The sequence below is a fragment of the Oratosquilla oratoria genome, chromosome 39 (assembly GCF_046742065.1).
Source record: "Oratosquilla oratoria isolate Oo_2021 chromosome 39, ASM4674206v1, whole genome shotgun sequence".
NCBI classification, from domain to species: domain Eukaryota; kingdom Metazoa; phylum Arthropoda; class Malacostraca; order Stomatopoda; family Squillidae; genus Oratosquilla; species Oratosquilla oratoria.
In genome coordinates, this window is record NC_134815.1 from 2,169,413 (window position 1) to 2,187,500 (window position 18,088).

At 40.0% G+C, this 18,088-nt stretch overlaps 1 protein-coding gene across 11 annotated transcripts in view; it reads left to right on the forward strand.

Annotated features, from left to right (window-relative positions):
• The window catches only part of lqf (epsin homolog lqf), a 130,953-nt gene that overhangs the window by 89,426 nt on the left and 23,439 nt on the right, over nt 1-18,088 (forward strand). For all 11 annotated transcript variants that reach the window (XM_076176428.1, XM_076176429.1, XM_076176431.1 and 8 more), the window contains exons 6-10: nt 187-249; nt 1,462-1,497; nt 5,576-5,627; nt 9,777-9,957; nt 17,739-17,756. In XM_076176428.1, coding sequence (XP_076032543.1) covers nt 187-249; nt 1,462-1,497; nt 5,576-5,627; nt 9,777-9,957; nt 17,739-17,756 — 350 coding nt within the window. The remainder of the gene's footprint in view (nt 1-186; nt 250-1,461; nt 1,498-5,575; nt 5,628-9,776; nt 9,958-17,738; nt 17,757-18,088) is intronic.

Genomic DNA, 18,088 nt, shown 5'->3' on the forward strand with positions numbered 1-18,088 from the left:
TTTAAATTGTAGGAGTTATAAAGGTTACTCAGGAGTTTCTCTTAGATAATTTGTTGTGCGTCATTCTAAGTGCACGTAATTAATCAAGAAGTCTTAAACAGTTGTGATAACAATGAAAGGTTGATGTAAAATGCAGATTTACTCGGACACTTAAGGATTTGCCCAATAATAAATCTATACCATTAGGAAAAGCTTCCAAAGGACAGACGTTATGCTGAGGAACTCACAATCGTCTGTGACGGTGAAAAGGTAGTTTGTCATTTCAGTTATCCTTTAACCATTTAGAAGCAGTAATGTTCTAGAGCTTAAAAAAGAAAAAAAGATAGTAGGGCTGACATTGTTGTAGATTATGTTTTGTATATACAACGTAATCCAATTGTCAACTCCCCAGTCAACCTATAGTACATCCTGGTCTGTAGTCATACTTGTTGCGTTGGTATTTCCGACTGCCATCCGCTTGTTATTTTGTTGCGTCCTCATGTGTGACCATGGTGTTGCTGTGTTAAAATGGAAAATGCAGTCTCATTATTAAGTTTTCTCGTCAATCCTCGTCAGTACACTGATGTGCTCAATAGGTTGTTGTCGTTCACTAGACTGTCTGGCTGAACAGTCCCGTGCTCAATAGGTTTTTAGTTTTGCTAATAGTAGATGACTTTGTTCAGATGTGGGATGGATCTGAAAATGAACGGAGTCTTGATTATTTGAGATTCCTTTATTCCATGATCTACTCCTTGTCAGTATAAAATTATTTGGTATGAGCAAAAATGGATTGTATGAAGAATGCACCATTTTAAACTGGTTTAAGAAATTAAGATATTGTGCTAAATAGGAATTCATTGTAGGAATGTAAGATATGTGGTTTGTGAGGTTTATATTCATTGATATATTTATTTATATGATCTCAATTTTAAGCCCATTTTGTAATTTGTCTTTTGTCTGACCTTGCCTCATATCCATGACTAAGATGACTGACTGCCTAGCAATGGTGATGGTTTGAACAGCCAGCATGCCTATGTTCACCCTCAGGGCTATCTGGGCCACTCACCTGCTCCTCTACATTGAGTCCAAAGTCTTGTTCACAGTGGACTAATGCAAGTGAAAAACCACAGTTGACAAAAGAAACCAGAAATCTTGTCGATAACCATTTTAGCGAGCTTTATTCCCGTGTATTATTCTCTCATGTTTAACGGGTGTAACTCTCTAACCATTGCTTTTGTAATATACATCTTTGCATACTTAGAGCTTTGAATGGTATTTTTTTTTCTATTACACAAGTTGATGTCACTTACGAACACCACTCAAACTCAGAAATACAGTAAGTGGAATAGCATGGAAATTTCCCACCATCATTTGTTGAGTTTCTGGTTCTAGTATTCGCCTCGGGTATGCAAAGACAAATGTTCGCTCTAATTGTGAGTGGCTATACCCAATCAGTTGTTTGAAACTCACTTCAATCCACAGGATATAAACTCTCCCACAAGTCCATCCTACCCAGACGTAAGTAAAGCGAAATTGTGTTGTGTGCATGGCATGTTTTGAGGGAATAATTCAAAGGACTAAGCAGCCTTTCTGTGTGGTGCCGTGGAGTATATATTAAGAAAAGTCCAGGTATTCTATGAGTAGGATACATTCATTTTAAGTAGGATATTATCTTTATTTTTTTCATCATCTGATGATAAAGTAATTGGTTATTCTTGGTTTTTATACTTCAGCATAACATACAGTAAAGCTGCCTGGTTTTCCTTAAGGGTTCTCTAGACTTACTGTTATAATGGTTGTTATTAATCTTTGATATGTGAACATGTTTTGCTGGAGTTGTATAAGGATATCCATTAACCCCTTGAGTACCAGATGTGTGTTTTGTGACACCTGCGTGTCACGGCTGAGTGCACCCGCCAGGAACCGAGCGCGCTCCCTGTGACACGCATGTGTCACAGTTATAAGCTGTGTGTATTGAGGGCTGTCAAGGCCTCGGTTTCTGGGTTATTTCTACCCACATTGTGGCAAGTGTCAGTGTTTACAAAAATAAGGCTCCAGCCATTTGTGGGACGGTTTGAAACGTTTGTTTACGTAAGGTTGACGGGTCGGTAACGAAGGGGTTAATTGTGGGATGTTATGTTTGTATCATGTTTGCTCAGTCTTGGTGAGCTGCATTGACTTGTATTATTGTCTGCAGAAAGAAGAAATTTATGGGATAAGTAGCTTTGTTTTTAATTTATGGAAGTTTTATTTATTTATTTAATTTATATATATATATATACTTAAACATATACATTTTTGCTCTTCCCATCAAAGAAATATTAACTTGATTTAGTAATTGATAATCACATACTTTAGATCTCTGACTTGTATTCTCTCGAGTCATATTAGGACACTTCTGTTCACGTCACAAACCAACCCCAAAACTGTCGACATGGAAAAAAACAGAAACAGACACCATATATCCCAGATGCACACACCATACAGAAAACTCGAATATTTCATCACACATTGCCCAACTCTCACAGCAATAGAAAGCTTCCTCTCAGACCAGAACACAAACATACCTTTGAGATCTGGAAAGGTGACTTGCACAAAAGCAGAATGGCAATGTCCTCTCAAGAAATCAAGTTACATTGCTCACCCAAGACAAGCAAAGGTTAAAGAAGCACCCAACTAGGATTCTTCTGGGACACAGATATGATCCTCATTTGCCACTCAAGAAACATCACAGGGGAAACAAACAAGAAGTTGATTGTCCTCAGAACAGTTGCAAATACAGGATTTGAACAACAGAAAAAAACTCATCAAAATACATGTCTAGTTCATAGGACCTACAGTAAACCATGCATCTACAGCCTGATTTCCCACAAACAAGAACACCAACAAAGAAAGAGTATGAATTAAGGCTGTAACAATGATTATGCCCTGTACCAAAACATCCATGGATTGTCCACACTTGGGAACTAAAATCTTCATTGTTTAGCAACACGTGAGTGACTTGAAAGCAATTCTGTAAGAACCATACAACCATTATATCGCAGAACCACAACCCACATCAAGGAACACAAAAGTACCTGCAATCAGTCACGTCATTCTGTTGCCTCAGGTCTCTCGTGCAGGAAGGAAGACCGCAGCTCCAGAGCAACCAGCAACAGCCACTATGTGGGGCTACAGGTTGCTCGGGGAAGAAAATTGTCTTGTTGTTAATGGGTTGGTAGTTTGGAACAACAAAGGATGAAGTGCTTAACTACGGCTGGGAGTGAAGCATTTATTCCTGATGTTTTGTCGACTGACTTTTCCAAAGGAAAGAAAAAGTCAGTAGGCAAAATGTCAGGATTAAATGATTCACTCCCAGTCCATGTTTCCTTTGCCGTAGTTAAGCAACTTGTTCACATGGGTATTAATTTTCAAAGGATGAGGTGATCACTGTCTTCTGTGTGGTGGTTGCGTGTGGGGTAGTTTGATAATGTGTCCAGGCCTATTCTGTGTTGGTACGATTTTAAGAGTTGGATGGTGTCTTGAATGCAAGCACATGCAAATATGTCAGAACTTGACCCTAGAATCCAGCAACACAGGTATACAAAAACAAAGAAATTGCAAAAAAAAATATTACAAAAAAAGGACACCATCAGTCAAAGTCCTGAAGAGGAAATAATTCTGAGTTGTTTATAAGAGTTACAGTAAATCATCAACCAACACAGAAATAGCATCAACACAAATCAGCCTGGTTAACAGACACAAATATGCATACTCTGTAAATATGATCCAGAACACTACCCAACAATAACATGGTATAGACAGCAATGTAGCGTTTCTTTGAGTAACTAATGAGCCAACATAAAGTCAGAGGTTCCCTGAAAGAGAGAAACAAAGCACCAAATTATTCGTTTCTTGGAGATTTAGGTGCAAACCCGTTGACTGGTCAGATGATATAGTTGCGGGCTTCACTGAGAAGTGTATAGAGGCGACAGACTAATGACGTACTCAAAGTTTGTCTTAGCAGGCATTGCATGAGCCTGTAAGACTGACAGGTTGTAGAACTGGAACCATTTGGTAGCTACACTGCAGAGGAAATGGAGCCAACACTTGTCCAGTTCATTGTCAGGACTTTTTTAGGTACTTTTACATCAAGTCAGTCAGAAAAAGTCCTCTGTTGGTATTTTAATTTTGCATTATTTATTCACAAGTCTTTGTTCTTATCCTTCCTGCTGTTGTTCATGTATTTCATATTGTTGTAATCATGGTTTTTGAGTGACATTTTCAAGTGCTTGAGCAATTTTGATATAAAAACAAAGACTTCCCAAAGAAATTGCCACACTTGGTCCAGTACCATTTGGGATGGTCTTAGGTTAGCCATGGGAATGTAGTGGTATCACCTTTGGTATCAACCTTTGGTATCACCCTTGGTAGGTACCCCCTTAGGTATTTCATACCACTCATGGTAAGCTTGTGATTTATGGTTTTGTATCGGAAGTTGACGTAAGTGTATTATATGTTGGTATTGATGTAAAGCAAAGCATGTTGTAGTTGTAGTGCTGCATTTTTTGTTAATCTGCATAAGGATAGCTTGATGATGACCTAAGTATGACTTGACTTCAGTTGATTGTGGAAAATTTTAAGGTGATGTTGAGGTCATCAGAGGGAGTTGGGGCAGATTCCTGCTCCCCCCAAGTCTTCAGCACATTTTTGAAGATATCATCACCTAGCGTCTAGTCCCCCATGAAGTTCTATTGACAAGAGCACTTTTTCTGGCAAGTTCTTACTAGAAATATGTTTTTGTTCAGATTTTGCTACTTTGCCAAAAAAATTTAAACAAAATTTAGTATATAGGTAGAATGAGAGTTGCAGTTCACTTATTTCCACCAAACTTTAGATTTATTTACAAACAAAGAAAAAGAGTAATTCAACAACCTTTAGGTTTGTTTGTCATTATTGGATCCAAGAATACGTGCAGTCAAGGGACCAACAGTGGGTGGTCTTGTAAATGATGGTCTTGTAAGACAGACATCAGAGAGAATTGTGTGTGAAAAGGTGTGGAAAAATAGAGTTGATGTTAACAGAGATCGTAGGCCTAGTCCAAAGTACCTCTAGATGGAGATGATGTTGATGAGTATTGAAGATAGGTGACACGGAGGTGGCTTTCTCTGACATCTTGCATGATCACCATTTATAAGGAATAATTGTAGGTTCCCTGCATTAACCAAACATGTCTTAAGAGGTATCTATATGCATTTTTTTTTCTTTTAGTATATACATATGCACCAAAAGAAAGAAGCAAGAAAAAAAAGTGCAACAGATAAATCTGAAATGATGCATGTTTGGTTATGGTGATGCATCTAAATTGTACTGAGATAAAAATATTACAGCATTTTCTGGATGACAGTAATTTTCTGGCAAGTTCTTGATGAAAAATTTGTGCTCGTATTTTTCTGTATTTCTACTAAAAGCAGAGTACCTGAGGCACTCTTCTCCCTCTGGTGATACTTTTAAGTTCTATTGAGTTGTTCTGGTTATATAATTGAAGAATATTGAATATGTTTTATGCTGATTCACAGGCAAACAGTGGTTTACACAACATTTGCTTCTATTACAGACTTACGTGACAAGTGCCTCCAGGACTGAGAGAGAAGCGTACGGGGTCAGAGGTTGGTATGCGTCTGGTTTACGGTTGACAGAAGTTGTTTGGAATGTGATTATTAGCTTGTTAACCACTTCAGTGCGAGTCAAATTCTCATGCGCAGCATCGGATGCCATATGAACGATGCCTCACACTACCCGCATTATAAAATATAAAGTCACTGTTGTATTACTCGTTCTCTTTTCCTCTGAGTAATAATAAACACAGAAAAAGGGATCAAACCAGTTCACAGAATCTGGAGGTAACTCGTGTACAACAACAAAAATCTAGACGCCGATGTCGGCATCCTCATGTACACGGCGTCATTGTACTGCAGTGGTTAAAGGAAGAGATGGTTGTGAGAGGGAGACATGCAGAGGATTTGAAGGAATTTCTAAATGTAGAGGAAGACAGGAAAGCTGTCTGGTGGTCAGAGATCCCAAGAGAGTGACTAAGATGAGAGAGGGTGATTGAATTTTATTTTATTTTATTTTATTTTATTTTGGTGTGTGCATGGGTTTCAACTCCCCTGGAAAGGAAGCAGGTAGATAAGGTTGATCAAAGAGTGTTGGAATGGTTTGGGCAAATGGAAAGAATAAGTAAAGAAAGATTGACAAAGAGAGTGTGGAAAGCAGAAGTGGGTGGAGGAAACTTGAGGGAAAGACCAAGGATTAGGTAGATGGATGGGATGAATGAAGGGGGCATTGGAAGCAAGAGGAATGTGTGTTAAGGAAGCCAGAGATAGGTATGAATGAAAAGGGGTTGGATATGGGTAAAAAAAAATTATGCAGCCAAAGTTTTTTGTCTGCGCAATATATATTTTGTGTGTGTGTGTATTTGCCTACCTAGTTGTACCTACCGATTTGTATTATACAGGAAGGGGAGCTATGCTTGTGGTGACCCATTTTTGTGTGTATGTGTGAGTGAGTCAGTGAAGTGGGGGATAGTATTGCCATGGAATGAATCAGTGGGAGTCAACCAGTTATGGTTGTTAGGCCCTGCTATTGATGCACTGTCTTGCTACATTGCCTCTGACCCGAGCACTTGTGATGAGGAATAGGGATGACCTTGTATCCACAAGGAGCAAAGATGGTAGGGACTGCGGATTAGTTGTTTGGATGGATATGGGATGAGTGTAGGGTGGCTGTATATTTTGACTTGGCCACCCCCTTGATGATGATGATGATGATAATGATATGGTTTAATGTCACACACTCCCCCTATCGGGAGGCTAGGACGGTGCCCCTCACAGAGGGCTTTGTAGCGTGGAATTTAATGAACCATGCCCTTGGTTCAACTTCGCCATTGGCAGGATTTGAACCGCCATCTCCTTGACCGTCACCGCAAGTAATGACACCCTAACCCGCTCAGCCAGCGGGCCTTTTGTTATGCGTGTGGTGTGTGCTCGCAGGCCAAGCAGGTTAGAGCATCATCACTACTTATGGTGGAGTCGATATGACAGCAGTTCAGACCCTGCCGCCAGCAGGTTGGGTCAAAGGCATTGCTCGTTAAATTTCGTGCCTCAAAGTCCTGTAAGGGGGACTGACCTAGCCTTTGATAGGGGTTAGTGTGCGACATTAAACCAAATCAATAATGGTACATGTATATATTTGGGATTGGTTACCTCCCTTGTAAGGGAAAAAAAAGCCTTTGGTATATGTATGTATATATTTGAAAAAGACAACTTGGAAACACTGATGATCCAAATGCCAAGTGATAAACTTGCTTTCTGGAGTGATATTTAACTTCTTTATGTTGGAATTCGCTTTTATGGATCTGGAAAAGGCTTATGATAGGGTAGACAGAAAGGCACTGTGGGAGGTTATGCAGATTTATGGGATAGGAGGAAAGCTTTTGGGAGCTGTCAAGAGTTTTTATGTGAGTAGTAGAGCATGTGTTAGGATTGGAAATGGAGAGAGTGAGTGGTTTGAAGTAAAGGTGGGACTTCGTCAAGGATGCGTTATGTCGCCCTGGCTGTTCAACTTATACATGGATGGGGTGGTGCGAGAGGTGAATGCTAGGGTAGTGAGTCAGGGATTGGAGATGGTTAAAGAAAATGGAGAAAAGTGGGAGGTGAGCCAGCTGTTGTTTGCGGACGACACTGCGCTTGTGGCAGGGTCAGAGGAGGGATTGAGGAAGCTGGTGGCAGAGTTTGGGAGAGTATGTGATAGAAGAAAGCTAAAGATAAATGTGGGTAAAAGTAAGGTGATGAGATGTACAAGGGGTGAAAGTGGCAGTAGACTGGAAGTGAACATTAAGGGAGAGCGACTGGAGGAAGTGGATAGTTTTAGATACTTGGGTGCAAGTGTAGCAGGAAAAGGTGGAGTGAAGGTGGAGGTAGAATGTAGATTGAGAGAAGCGAGTAAATGCCTTGGTGGTTTAAAGAGTGTAATGAGAAATAGACATTTGGGAATGGATGCGAAGAGGAGACTGTATGAAGGAGTGATTGTGCCAACAGCACTGTATGGGGCAGAAACGTGGAACATAAGAGAAGAAGAGAGAAGGAGTTTGAATGTGTTTGAGATGAGGTGTCTGAGAAGTATGGTGGGGGTTACTAGGCTAGATAGAGTGAGAAATGAGGAGGTGAGGAGGAGAACAGGGGTGAAAAAGGATTTGGGAGAGAGGGTTGATGAAAGAATATTAGGATGGTTTGGACACATGGAAAGAATGAGTGAAGAAAGACTAGTAAAAGAGGTATGGAAGGCAGATGTGGAGGGAGTGAACATGAGGGGACGTCCTAGGATGAGGTGGATGGATGGGGTGAAGGGGGCTTTGGGGAAGAGGGGAATGTCTGTTGAGGAAGGAAGGGAGAGGACGGAAGACAGAGGTGAGTGGAGAATGGTTGTATATGGATGATGTTGTGACTGCATGAGGAGGAATGGGCGGGGGGGGTGGGTGGGTGGGGTAGTATGTGTGAGTAAATTTTGACGCAGCCCGAAGGGATTTCTCCCCGTCCTCTCCTTATATGCAAAGGGGGACGGAGAGGGGGGGTCGCCGATTAAATGAAGCGGCCTTGCTGTGGATGTACTGTGTCTTGCGACACTGCTTCTGACCCAGGGCGGTGGGCAGGGTTCAGGGATGACCCGTCATCCAGGAGGTGCTCAGATGAGAGGAAGGGTGGGAGGGGTGTGGAGTGTATTTAGGGATGAAATGGGTGGGAGTGTTTTTATGCCTTTCCCTTTGTGGCTACCTCCCTTGGAAGGGGGAAAAAGCCTTGGTATATGTATGTATGTATGTATGTTGGAATTACTCCAGTATTCTTGTCATTGAAGATATGCAAATGTGAAAAGGCTGCTAGTCCCCTGCAAGAGAGAATGGTTTGATATTTTGATCATACATACACATGCATACATATACCAAGGCTTTTTCCCCCTTACAAGGGAGGTAGCCATAAAGGAAAAGGCATAAAATCACTCCCACCCATTCCATCCCTGAATACACTCCACACCCCTCCACCCTCCCTCTCATCTTAGCACCTCCCGGATGACTTGTCATCCCTGCACCTTGCCCACTGTCCTGGGTCAGAAGCAGTGTCGCAAGACACAGCACATCCACACTGAATAAACATAATGATGTATGTAGGGAGTGGGAGTGGATTTTATGCCTTTGTTTTTTGGGAGAGGACAGAAGATAGGGGTGAATGGAGAAGGGTTGTGTATGGATGATGCTGTGATGCATGAGGGGGTGAGGGAGCATGTATGAGAAATATATTGGCGCAGCCTAAAGGGATTTCTCCTTGTCTTCTCCTTTTCTGCATGAGGGGACGGAGATGGGGGGGTCGCCAAATTAATGAAGCGGCCTTCCTGTGGATGTGCTGTATCCTGCAACACTGCTTCTGACCCAGGGCAGTGGGCAAGATGCAGGGATGACCCATCATCCAGGAGGTGGCAAGATGAGAGGGAGGGAAGAGGGTGGAGGGTAGTGGAGTATGTAGGGGATGGAATGGGTGGGAGTGGTTTCTATGCCTTTTTCTTTTTGGCTGCCTCCCTTGTAAGGGGGAAAGAAGCCTTTGGTATATGTATGTATGTATGTTTTTTGGCTACTTCCCTTGTAAGGGGGAAAAAGCCTTTGGTGTATGTATGTAGGGAGAGAGAGGCGAGATGAGGGATGGTGAGATTATGATGAAAGATAAAAAGTTGGCCAATGACTGAGCTAAGCATGGTATCATTACTTGCAGAGGTTGCCACATCAAATATAGAGCTTGAAGCTGCTCGGCCACAGACCGTTGGTGAAGAAGAGCTGCAGCTTCAGCTCGCGCTGGCCATGAGTAAGGAAGAAGCCGAGCAGGAGGAAGTCCGGAAGAGGTCTGACGACGTCAGACTGCAGATGGCAATCACGCAGAGTGAGGAAGATTTCAAGTAAGTTTAAAGAATTGTCAAGTAGAGTTCAGAGACAGGATTGAATTATGCGGCTTTCAAACTGGGTCACAAGTTTCAAGTAGTGGTTTTGTGTTTTATGTATTACATCGTGTTTGTTGTAGTAGCGGTCAGATAGGGTTTTTCGAAAATAAGGTGTTTTGAGATATTGATTGTGAATTTTTTTTAAGTATCAGACATTCTGAATTTACAGTGAAAGTGCCACTTGGTGGCCTTAGACATAAGTAGGGTTTCTGACACATTCACTGGACACAGCCTGTCAAAAATGATCATCAAACCAATATACACAATAATAACAAGTAATGGTTAACACATATCTTTGCTAGCAGAGTGTAGTGTCACAAAATGACTATCTCTTGAGAACCAAAAGATTGCAGAGGAGAATCCCCAAGCAGTAATACTATCGCCAATACTTTTTAATTTATTTGTGAGTGGGTTAGAGTGTCATTACTTGTGATGGCAGTTGAGGTGACTGCAGTTCGAGATCTGCCACCAGCGAGTTGGACCAAGGGCATGGTTCATTAAATTCATACTACAAAGTCCTCTGTAAGGGGCACCATCCTAGCGTCCTGATAGGAGGAGTTCGGGATGTTAAACCAATTCAGCATCATGAGTAGCCTCCCCACACCAGACTCGTAACATATGAAGGCTCTCACTTAGGCCCGCTGAAATTACAAAACGGTAGACAAAACATAAATTTACATCATTCAGGTAGAACTACCATGGCTGATACAAAATAGAATGTCTGGATCCATACAGAAGTCCTTGGTGATATTGCTTACCCTTGACTAAGATGAACCTTGGTCATTATGGAAGACTGTATTGTACACAATCATGCATACCAACACAATATACACTCATTCTAGCCATGGTCCTTAGGGAGATGGGACTGCTTGTTCAGACAGTCTAGGGACCACCAACAACAACATATTGCAGCCTCCGGAAACATATTCATAATCATATCACTCACTGCTCCATTAACACACTGAAAGACAACACACTGCTGCATGCCAGACCCCCTGATATCCACCCTTCTGAATCCTCTCTCCCACGAAAGGACAGAGTCCACCTGGCCAGACTGCGGTGCGGCCACCACCCAGCACTTCTAAGCTACCAGAAGAGGCTGGATGACCGCATTGTGAACAGCTGCCCAGGATGTAACACTTCACCCCATACCATACAACACATAATGGAAGACTGCATTATACACAATCATGCATGCAAACAATACAACATACACTCTATAAAGGATTTGTGGGAAAACCCAGTTTTGGCTGTGGCATTCCTTGGGGAGACGGGACTGCTCGGACAGACAGTCTAGGGAATGACGAAAACAACAACAACAACAGTAGTAGTAAAATGGAAAGGTCAACTTTTCCCACTGGGGATGAAGTTTTGGACTTCACATTTAAAATGTGACCTTCACATCACAGTGAAGACACATAAGAAATTTATCATCCAAAGAACAGTGACAGCCACATGGTATCCAACAATAATGAAAACAGAGACATTCTGTGAACAGCACAGTATGAGATGTCAAGAATGATAACTGGCTACAGTAAAGCTCAACAATAGGACATCTACATTTAGGGAACAGAATCTCTGTTGGAGACGAGACAAATTGAAGATCTAAGAAAAATGTGTGGAATATGTAAAATAAAAAGAAGGCAAGGGAAGTAAGACGGAGATATTTTGGACGTGTTAAAAGGAGAGAGGATGATGAACCAGCGAAGAAGGCAATGAAGGCCGAAGTTAACCCCTTCGATACGATGACGCATACGTAGGCGTCATGTGGAGCAAGTGGGTGCGCGAGGATGCCGATGTCGGGGTCTTGATTATGTATATTGTAGTCGTACCTGCATGACCCCCATACTCTGTAAACTGGCTTCATCATATTTTCTATGGTTATCAAAATTCACGGGTGAAAGAGAATGAGCAATGCAGCGGTAACTTTATTTTTTATAATGCGAGTTTTATGACGCAACATCGCACGTATGGCAGCTAATGCTACCCGCGAGATTTTGGCCCGTAGTGAAGGGGCTAAGGAGAGAAGAAGCGTCGGGAGACAAAGAATGAGATGGAGAGACGTAACAAGATGTTACATGAGGAAACTAAGAGTGCAAGAGGAGGATGCAGTGTATAGGAACAAATGGAGAAGGATAACTCAAGTGGCCGACCCTGCAATACAGTGGGATTAAGATCATACAAAGAAGAATAAGATTTGGAGAACAGAATCCTTTCCATAAGGCAACACATCAGGACGAAAGGCACACAGTTCTATTCAAAAGCCTTCGAACTCTTCCAGGTATTGCCCCTTATCACTGGAACACATTAAAAAACAACCCAAGTGGTATTCTGCTGAAATGTTTACAATAACCTGCCCCATTACTCTGCAGTTCTCCACACACACACACACACACATTCGGTATGTGAATGGTAAACTTAAAAACAAACAGGAATTGGTGAAACTATGCCAAGGAAACATAGAATACACAGAAGAGTTAGAGATGGCCGAAGTCATGAACAATCACTTTAAATCTGTTTTCACCAGAGAGAAAATACCAAATTGTGACATAGACAAAAACAAGAAATCTCCCCTCATGAATGAGTTTACAGCATCACTAAAGGAAATATCAGAACATTTATCAAGGCTGGATGTCAGAAAATCACATGGCCCGGACGGTATTGCAAATTGGATTCTAAAGGAGTGCAAAGAAGAACTAACAGACAAAATACACATCTTAATAAACAGCTCACTCAAAGAAGGAAAGATACCCGAGGACTGGAAAAACGCTAACATTGTACCAATACACAAAGGAGGAAACAAAGAAGAACCCACCAACTATAGGCCAGTATCACTAACAAGCACCATAGCCAAAATTTGTGAGAAAATAATCAAGAATAGATGGGTAAAACATCTGGAAGACAATGACATATTAAACCCAAGACAATTCGGATTCAGACAAGGAAGATCATGCTCCACAAACTTAATATGCTATTACTCAAGACTAATAGACATAGTGCAAGAAAGAAATGGATGGGCTGATTGTGCATTCCTAGACTTGCAAAAAGCCTTTGACAAAGTACCACACAGAAAACTACTAAAAAAACTGGAACACATAGGAGGAATACAGGGAAACCTACTAAAATGGATAGAGGACTTTCTGACTGGTAGAAAGATGAGAGTAGTGCTCAGAGAAAAATATTCAGACTGGAAAGAGGTGATCAGTGGAGTACCGCAAGGATCTGTGCTGGCACCAATAATGTTTGCTATCTATATGAATGACATGGATAAGGACGTGAACTGCTACATGAGCTTCTTTGCCGATGACGCCAAACTGCTAAGGAAAATAGAAACTGATGAGGACTGTGAAGCACTGCAAGCAGACCTAAATAGGGTATGGAACTGGAGTCAGAAATGGGAAGTGGACTTTAATACTAAGAAGTGTAGCATAATGGAGTTTGGAAAAAGCAAAAACAGAATATCAGGAAAATATACAATTGGAACCAAAGAAGTAAAGAAAGTAGGATCCGAAAAAGATTTGGGAGTAATTATCACGAACGACTTGTCCTATGATATACAGATTAACAAAATTGTCGGGGAGACTTACAACTTGCTAAGATCAATAAAAGTGGCGTTTACATACTTGGACGAAGACATGATGAAAAAAATATTGGTTACATTGATAAGGCCTAGATTAGAGTATGCAGCGACATTGTGGTCCCCCAGTACCAAAAAGAATATAAAGAAAATAGAAAGAATCCAAAGAGCAGCTACAAAAATGGCACCTGCACTTGCAAACCTATCATACGAAGAGAGATTGGCTAAACTGGAGTTACCGACACTGGAGCAAAGAAGAGAGAGAGGTGACCTATTGACCATCTACAGAATCATGAAAGGCACAGAGGTACTCGATAGTGAGAACTTACTTAACTGGGACAAAAGAAACACAAGAGGACATGGAAAGAAAATAAAAAAACATAGCTATAGAAGAGAACTGAAGAAAAACAGTTTTCCTCATAGAGTTTTGGACACTTGGAACAAACTGGACAATGGAATAGTATGCGCAAAAACCATTCATGAGTTTAAAAACAAACTAGACACTGCAAGATACAAAGGCGGGACATCACGAGCATAGCTCCCCTTCCCGCAAAATACAACTAGGTAAATACAACTAGGTAAATACACACACACACACGGTAAAAATGGAAGAGGACTGCAACTCATTGCAACAAGATCTGGACACAATATGGAATTGGACTCAAAAATGGGAAGTAAAATTCAATATTAAGAAATGCAGCATAATGGAATTTGGAAAGAGTAAAAATAGAATATCAAAAGATTACAGAATTGGGGAAGAAAAAATAAATAAAACAAACTATGAAAAAGATCTTGGAGTGATGATTGAAAAGGACATGAAACCAGATAAGCATATAAACAAGATGTTCGGAGAAACTTACAACTTATTGAGAGCAATCAAAGTGGCATTTACCTATATGGACGAAGAAATGATAAGGAAAATACTTACTACACTAATAAGACCAAAACTCGAGTACGCAGCATCACTTTGGACACCCAGTACCAAAAAGAATGTTAAGAAACTAGAAAGATTACAAAGAGCGACAACAAAACTAGCACCGACACTCGCCGAACTAACATATGAGCAAAGACTATCCAAATTGAACCTACCAACTCTGGAACAAAGAAGAGAAAGAGGAGATTTGCTAACTATCTACAGAATAATGAAAGGAATGGAAGTTTTAGACAGGAACGACCTATTAATGTGGGACAACGGTAGAACAAGAGGACACGGAAAAAAATTGAAAAAGGATAGTTATAGAAAAAACTTGAAAAGGAACAGTTTCCCACACAGAGCGATAAATACATGGAACAAATTAGACAACAAAACAGTATGTGCTAACACTATACAAGATTTTAAGATAAAACTTGATGCGGAGAGATACAAAGACGGGTCACCACGAGCATAGCTCCCCTCCCATATATTACAACTAGGTAAATACACACACACACACACACACATACACATTCAAATCACCAAATTTCATACTGCACCAACCACCTCAAGAAATCAATCCAACTGAGAAATCACTTCCAAGGCAAGTAAGAATTATACAGCCACACCAACATTCAGGTCACCACCCGATAATAAAGCCCCAAACAGTGGACTTTGTAGCGTGGAATTTAATGAACTGTGCCCTTAGTTTACCTCGCCCTGAGTAGGGTTTCAATCATCATCTTAACCTTTGCCACAAGTAATGACACCTTAATCCACTCGGCCAGCAAGCATCCATATTAAAGCTGTACTAACATAGAATTACAAAGGCGGAGCATGCTGACAGGAGACCTTTTGGTCCATATCTAGGTCGGATGCGAAAAAAAATCATAAGAATGATAGATGAATAAGTAAAAACTATTATAATGTAAATAATGAATAAAATACATATATAAATGCATAGGTATAGCTAAATAATAAACATCCATATTAAAGCTGTACCAACATAGAATTACAAAGGATTACAAAGGCGGAGCATGCTGACGGGAGACCTTTTGGTCCATATCTAGGTCAGATGTGAAAAAAAAAATCATAATGATAAATAAGTAAATGAGTAAATAAAAACTAATAATGTAAATAATAAATAAAATACATAAATGCATAGGTATAGTTAAATAAACAAACAGGTAAATAGTAAATAATAATAAATTGACATATAACTAATAATAAGTGAGAATCAAACAGACAAATGATAACAAAAGATATATATATATGAAATAAATGGTAATCATTACAGCATCTTGCTTAGGTGTTTATCTAAATGATTCTTAAAGCTTCGAACTGAACTACATTGCACTGCCTTTGCAGGAAGTTTATTCCATTCATTAACTACATGGTTGGCGAAGTTGTTTCTACCCACTTCCAAATTGAATCTATTTCCAAACAGTTTGAGACCATTGTTTCTTGTCTGATTCTCGTTCAAGTAAATTGGATGTAACTAACGTACAGAAGAGACAGAGTTCCTTATACCAAATTGTCCAACTCTCATCTCTTGCAAACAGCAACTCTGAATTCGTAATATATTCTAAGTGACATACAGGCTGAGCTGGTACTTGTGGACAATTTCCTGGGGCTGTGGGTATCTTGCAAGAGAGAACTGGCACAACAGATTGATTAATGAGATTAGGTTGGTTCAAACACGTTTGTATAATTCTCATTGCACTTGAAAAAATTGGGTAATTAATTTTAGTAAAGGCAGATAGTTGCCCAGAATTGGTAAACATGAATTTGAGATTATAGTGCCTATAGATTTATTGATTTTTTTAAACCATTACTGAATGATGTAACCCAGTTTGAGGAGCTTTATGACTAGATATTTATATCTTTTATTAGATGAAGTTAAGAGCCCACATTCGTAATACCTCACATCAAGGGCTGCAGCTGCTTCACGTACAGCTGGTTTGCTGTACATCAATCCATAGGGAATGCTTTTGACTGCTCATTTTTATTTTATTCAAATTGAATAGTAAGATATTGTAATATTCACCAAATGTCATTTTGATGGAAGATATTTTACCCTAAGTCAGTGCCATTGTATTATTATTTTTCTTCTGTAGAATGAGTACAAAATCAAAGTGCAAAGGAACAGTCATAACTGAGAAAATAAGACGTGTAGGATTCATAATGAATATATCTATGCTAAGTTTCTCTGTTTTATGTATATAGTTTGTTCTTTCTCATGTAATGAGGATTGTTTGATTTTTTTTATAGTAAAATCAGTGGTTAGGAGTTTTTGTAGCATTAGTTTAGCCTTTCATATTGCAGAATATTATTACCATCCACTTGAAGATAAAATATCATTATGTTAAATTATTTTCATACACTGATATTTTGCTCTTCATAAATTAGTCACATTTGTTAGTTCACTTGGTGATAGTGTTTATGTAAACAAAGCGGCATATAAGGATTGACTTGTGGCTTGATTGAACATTCACGATGTCATGAATAGTGGCTGAAATAGTGTTTATCTTATGAGCATTTTATTGTATGAGATCTCACTAGCAGTGTTTGATAGCCATAGCCTTATTAGTTTTGTCTTACTTAGAATGGCTCTAACACACTTAATATTTGCTTGCACTATTTACGTCTCTGCACTTGGACACCCTTCTATAGACGCCTCAGGAGCTCCAGAGAGTGAGAACCACATGCACGGCAGTTCTGACATGTTTTTAAGCCCATCAGCACACTGGCGTAAGATTTTGTTTTGGTAAATGCCCGACTATTTCATTCAGCCGAGAGATGAACCAAATATTGAAGGGGAACGTCTGTGTTTACTGAGACCCCCTCCTTGGTCTTGGATCATCCTCTTCAGCTAAATAATGTTGTCAGGCATTAGCCAAAGCAGGATGTGTAAAATATGGTGCAGTATTAAGGGATTAAAATCAGGGGAACGTAACTGCACGCAGGATTTGTTGTGTAGTGTCATTATGTTGTTAGTCTTCCCAATATATCACAGGAAACTGAGCAATCCAAGAAGAGCCTTTAGAGGTGCCCTGGTGCAAGACCGTGGTGGCAATGTACTGTGGTGTGAGGGCCAAATGCCCGCAGTCCATTTGCATCAAACCAGTTCATTTACTGGACATTTGTTTATAGTGTGATTGTATGTGTGTGTGTGCTTCAGCTTATGAAAAGCTATATTGTGAGTTATTTTGTTTTACTGTATGACTACTACCTGTTTTTCTTTTGTAGGTGTCAGGAAACAACTGAGTAAGTTTTTTTCTTAAATTTGTTTGTAAAAGTAAGGGTTTGCTTGCTGTGAGAAATGGGAAATGGTACATTAACAGTCCCCAGAATTAGTCTCATTCATTTGATTTAATTTTATTTACATTTTCATCATCAGCTTTTTTTTTTTTTTTTTTTTTTTTTTGTGCATTCCGCAGTGCGTTCCGCTTTAGTTTGGCTGTGGATAGCACTCCCAAACTATCAAAATAATATTGGTGTTGGTTTAGTATGTGGCCTACCTTTTGGATATGGCCTACGAAATTTTTCTTTGGTATAGTATGTGGCCTACCGGACTTTTATTTCAGTATGAACTTGTC